At 42.7% G+C, this 6,021-nt stretch overlaps 1 protein-coding gene across 1 annotated transcript in view; it reads left to right on the top strand.

Moving 5' to 3' along the window:
• Positions 1 to 2,766: 2,766 nt before the first annotated feature.
• LOC129862929 (potassium channel subfamily K member 12-like) overlaps positions 2,767 to 6,021 on the top strand; it is a 74,214-nt gene continuing 70,959 nt past the window's right edge. The window contains exon 1 of the mRNA XM_055935035.1: positions 2,767 to 5,081. Within this exon, the coding sequence (XP_055791010.1) occupies positions 4,742 to 5,081 (340 nt within the window). The 5' untranslated portion in view covers positions 2,767 to 4,741. The remainder of the gene's footprint in view (positions 5,082 to 6,021) is intronic.

Genomic DNA, 6,021 nt, shown 5'->3' with positions numbered 1-6,021 from the left:
AATAAAGATGGCTTATTTCCCAACTGCTGCGTTTTGGTCTGAAGATCCTTCTCTCCTCACCTCATCCGAGGATGAGGAGAGCACCAGCCGTTACAATCACAGTCCTGATGTCTAGAAGTTATTTTCGGTCATAAGAGACGGTTGCGGCAACATTATGTACAAAATAAGTTAAAAAAATAAGTTTGAAACAACGCAAATTAACACAATCGTCTGGGGGCACGGAAAACGACTACCTTCTTCTCCGACGCCATCTTCTTCATTATCTTCCCTACCTCCCTTTCTCCCTGTCTTGTAATGTGTGTGCTCCTCTCTTTCCACTCCTCTCTTTCCTCTCATCTCCTCTACTTCCTCTCCGCTCCACTCCCCTCCCATCCTCTCTTTCCTCTCCTCACATCTCCTTCCCCTCCCGTCCTCTCCTCTCTTTCCTCTCTCCTCTCACCGCTCCCTCCTGCGTACAGGTGTCTCCTCCACCCTCCTTGCAGGACAGGCAGAGCAGACCGGTGACAGTGAGTCAGGGCTGTGTCCCAAATGGCACCCTATTCCCTATATAGTGCACTACTTTAGACCAGAGCCCTATGGACTGTGGTGAAAAGTAGTGCACTATTTAAAGAATAGGGTGCTATTAAAGGTGCAGACTGTGAGTCAGGGTAAGGTATATGGCCCTTTCACCTTAGCACACTCTGACAGCACTTACAGTAATGACAGCACTGCAGCACATGATCTCAATATTTAACATCTCTCATCATTATTCATATCATCATTCTCCTTCTCGTTCTTCCTCTTCCTCATCACCATCACCATCATTCTCCTCCTCCCCTTTCTCCTCCTCGTCATTATTATGGTGTGTGTCTTTGCATGTGTGTGTGATAATTAAGTTTCTGTTTACTTTGATTAGTTAAGCTAATGGTGCAGAACTTAGTAGCAGGGGATCCCCTGAACCAGAATCTGGGCTTTCAGGAGACGTTGAACATGGCAATTCTCTTTTAAGCCCAGGAAGCAGCCATTCGACTTGCTATTCACCAGATTTTCAAACTTAATAATGAACAAATACATTTGGTACTTCACAAAGAATGAATGAAGAATGAAGTTTCGCTGATCAACTATCATCATTGCTAACGTTACGGCTGGTGTGTACTTCCAAAAAAGGTCTAATTAAAAAGTTACATGCAACCGTAAAAATGCCTGGAAAGAATTTAAGTATTATTTTTAATCAAGTGCGTAGGCGCAAATCCAACTCTTCTGCACCTCCAATAAAATCCCTCATTACTGCCATGCACAGGTTGGCTGATCCAGCAGCAGGAAAGGTCATTGATTTTCTCACCTACAACAGTGTATGGGCGTCATATCAATTGGTGGTTTCACCCGCGCTAAACAGAATGTAATAATGTTTTATGTCAGTAGATTTAGTAGACACTACTGTGTATGTTTTTACAGTATATTTCTAGATAGGCTTTATTTGTGTATTTTAATTCCAAGAGGCAGATTTGGCGCATGCGCTGGGGGGACAATGAGTGGGTGGAGGAGACGACTGCACACAGGAAGGAGAGATGAGAGAAGAGGAGAGGAGAGGAGAGAAGATAAGAGAGGTAGGACTCATACTCAGAGTAATTGGTTAGTTTGATTTGTAGTTAAAGGAAAGGGCAAGGAAAGGCACTGATATGGACAGGCGGCCCCTTTAAGGGAAAGAAGGGGGGGGTGCAACCCCCCCAACCCAGTGTTAGGAAGGTGTTCCTAATGTTTTGTGTACTCAGTGTATATATCTGTTATGTGAGGCTTACTTTTTATCCCTCACCTCTTCTTCCTGCATCACACGGATGTCTCCTTCCTCCTGTGTCAGAGACAGCATCCTGAGATGAACAACATAGAGCTATTCAGGGAGCTTAGATAACTGGATAATTGGTCTCAAGTTTTTTGCTCTGCATTCTATCTCAATCTTCATTCCCTAATTGGATTAGAGATAGTATCATTCATATTATTTATTATTATGCAGCCCACAGGGGTGAATGAGCTCCAGTCCAGTATAACTGGAGTCACTGTGCTAGCTCAACATATAACGTTGCCTCCCTATATAGGGCTGTCCTCTACCTCAAGAACACATGTGATTTCCCGCTTGACAACATGCGAACTAATTGAGCTATAGAAAAGGATCTTAGTCGATAGATCCGTTGACGACATTTCAAGCTAGCACATTCTTAACTCTGTTACACCAGGAAACAAGTCACTTTCAATGCAGACTGTTAAGATTAATACGAGGGATGAAGTCGCTCTGGATCAGAGATTCTGCTAAATGACCTAAAGGTACATGTCATGTCCTTTAAAAGGAGGAGGTGAAAATGTTTCGCCACATTAGGTAACTTGACCTATTGGATATAGAACGATTCATACCATCAAATATATTGACACAACTGTGGGAAACATCGGGAGTCAACATGAGCCAGCATCCCTGTGGAACGCTTTCCACACCTTGTACAGTCCATGCCCCGACAAATTGAGGCTGTTCTGAGGGTAAAAGGCAGGGTGCAACTGAATATTAGGATGGTATTCTTACTGTTTGGTATATTCAATGTATAACCCAATACCACATAATACTGTCCTAATCTACTACAGTTGAAAACAGTTGGAACAGAATAATATTGTATTGGAACATAATGCTGTTCCAATCCGCACATGACATGACTCTACGATGACGCGCGCAGTGAGGTTGTTTGGAGCTGGAGCTTATTGGATGCATCTCCCCGCATCCTTTCTTTTTTGAGAATTCGGGAACGCCTGTGGCACATGATGCGCGGCAGAAGCCAAGTCGGGGACAGGGTGTATCTGATTTGGTGTTTCATGGAGCCTATATTATCGGACTTTATTTTCCTTTTTAATTAACAGTCGATATTATAGTATAGGATTTTCTTGAACGCTTGCTGATATTTATCTGTGTCAAAGACTTTGGAAAGACACGGTAGCCTACTTTAAAAGTGTCACTCGTCGCAGAGTGCTGGCTAATTGTTGCTAGTGGGGATTCATGCGTTAAGCACCGGGAACTCTCAAGTGTCGCTCTCCATAGACACATGTACTGAAGATGCATTGAAGAGAAAGACCCCTGAGAGTTACTATGAATCATGTCTCGGGACTCTATGTGTCCATGGGATTTAGTCAAACTATAGTCAAGAAAAAAAGATAAACCTAAAGTTGATTTGTGCTCATAGGGCCATAGACTAAAATATAAAGGACGTATCCGCTCAACTGCCATCAACTAAACCGCCCACGAATGTCTCATAACAGAATATCACCTCAAGTTTGACTGCTGATGTTTCGTCAGTGAATATTATTTTCCAACTGTGGTGTCCTCTTCAGGCTCTCCTCTCATCGGCTGTATCCTACGTGGACGCTGCTGCTAGCTATGCTGCATGGGACGCTATATTCTCCGGGATAGCACAGTACAGCATGATCTCAGCACTGGTCCACAGATCCGATGCGATGTGCCGCCAGTGTCTGTTCTCGACTATCACTGGCTCATTAGGACTGCAGCTCAACGTTAGACCAGCATCAGATAGCCTGTCATGGGAAGATAGATTGAGGAGCTGAGTAGGGTAAGGGAAAGAGGGGGGAGGGAGATGAAGGAGATGCGCCCGCAGACTTCTTTCTATGTGTAGTAATTCGACCATGTCAAATGGTAGTGACAGAAAGTGATATAATAGCCCACCGAGATGAGCGGTTTGGTGCAGCTACCCAGCGGAGGACTCACATACCCGCGCATATAGCTTTCACAATGGACAAGGGGAACAGGAATAGCCGTACGGATGATTAGATTGGTTTTGTTGCATTACCACTACTTAATGTAAAGATGATTCGATTGTTTTGTTGCATTACCACTACTTAATGTAAAGATGATTCGATTGTTTTGTTGCATTACCACTACTTAATGTAAAGATGATTAGATTGGTTTTGTTGCATTACCACTACTTAATGTAAAGATGATTCGATTGTTTTGTTGCATTACCACTACTTAATGTAAAGATGGTTCGATTGTTTTGTTGCATTACCACTACTTAATGTAAAGATGATTCGATTGTTTTGTTGCATTACCACTACTTAATGTAAAGATGATTCGATTGTTTTGTTGCATTACCACTACTTAATGTAAAGATGATTAGATTGGTTTTGTTGCATTACCACTACTTAATGTAAAGATGATTCGATTGTTTTGTTGCATTACCACTACTTAATGTAAAGATGGTTCGATTGTTTTGTTGCATTACCACTACTTAATGTAAAGATGATTCGATTGTTTTGTTGCATTACCACTACTTAATGTAAAGATGATTCGATTGTTTTGTTGCATTACCACTACCTAATGTAAAGATGATTCGATTGTTTTGGATTAGGGGTTGATGGGTAGCGTATTGCGCTGATGTGGTATGCTCTGGATACCGCCCAAAAAGTATTCGGTCCCAAACGAAGGAATAACGAAAGGTTCTAGCTAAGTGGGTTGGTTCTTCTCGGTTGTCCAGGTTAGCCTATACAATTAATGAGAAGGGAGATTGACTTGTGTAAATGTCCTGTAACGTTTTTGGAATGAGCTCTGAGCACGTGCAATATCAGTTCAGATTTTCTAAAGATTCTAAAGTAGGACCATAAAGTGATTGGATGCCCTGTCTGTCGCGGTGCGGGTTGCTGTCCGACGGGGAGGGGGTCGCCATCCGACACGGAGTGGGTCGCTGTCCGTCGCGCTAGTGGTGCTGAAGTCTGGATGATGCCTGTTCAGCGACTGCAAGGCTGCCGCTCCCTCCACTTAAACGAAGACAACGGCCGCTTCTTGCTGCTAGCCATCCTGATCGTTCTGTATCTGCTGTGCGGTGCCGTGGTGTTTTCTGCTATAGAGCGTCCTTCGGAGGTGCAGGCGCACGGCAAATGGAACATAACACTTTTCAACTTCAGCGAGACGTTCAATATCAGTTTGGAGGATCTGAACTCTTTCCTACGGGAGTATGAGACTGCTATTGCTGCGGGGATCCGAGCTGATGCTCTCAGGCCGCGATGGGATTTTACAGGGGCTTTTTATTTCGTTGGGACTGTGGTGTCAACTATTGGTGAGTATAAGAAGCAATCTTATCAGTGATGTAATGCATTCTTGTCATTCAGACACAAAGTGATGACTAAAATGACATGAGGAACAAACAAACACATGCGAGCGTCAGTCTAAATGAATTAATGAATACGCTAAAACTGTAGACATTATCCTGCTTTGCTCACAAGAGAGTGTGTACAATATCACACTACTCTTCGGGAATTTGCTGTACTTACTATGGCAACATATTCTTCCATTCTTTAGATATTCACATTTTATTTACGTTTTAATGTAATGCAACATCTAATTGTTGCTATTAGCTATGCATGGACAGTATCCACAGATGTTCTCCAAATCGTTCTGTTTTTTTTTACAGTACAGTTAGGCACCATATTGCATTAATGCATTGCTTTAAGTTTCAGTGTTTAAGATTTCACTGACTTTGAAGGAACCATCTTCATATCTCCATAAACAGTGTATGTGTCCTGAACAGTGAGATGTGTGACAATGCTTCAGCATTGCATATGTTGGTTAAACATAGAGAGGTGATGACGTCTAAAATGGCAAGGGTGGCAGTAAGGGATGAATCATGGAGGGTTGTCCTCACCCAGAAAGGGGTGACATCATATTGCCATAGAACTCTTAGAACACAGATTTTGAACGCCTGTTATCTTGTCCAAAAAGACAAAAACCCAATACGTAGTATGCAGAGACAGGAGCCCTCAGGATAGCTTCAGACTCCTATTGTTCATCTGGCTTTAGGACGTTGTCATAATAGACCAACTCTATATTTATTTCATCATTTACTAGAGCTACTGTAAAAAGGGATGTATCAACACGGATCCTGCACCACCTCAGCCTCAGAATGCTTTCTCCAGACATCAATGCTAGACCCTCAATGATACTCCTCCTTACACAGTAAAATGACTGCATCATCACAATCTGGCTCAGAATCCTGTTTT

Source organism: Salvelinus fontinalis, chromosome 1 (assembly GCF_029448725.1).
Source record: "Salvelinus fontinalis isolate EN_2023a chromosome 1, ASM2944872v1, whole genome shotgun sequence".
In the NCBI taxonomy this organism is placed as follows: domain Eukaryota; kingdom Metazoa; phylum Chordata; class Actinopteri; order Salmoniformes; family Salmonidae; genus Salvelinus; species Salvelinus fontinalis.
The sequence above is the reverse complement of the archived record's forward strand: the minus strand, read 5'-3'. Positions and strand labels throughout refer to the sequence as shown.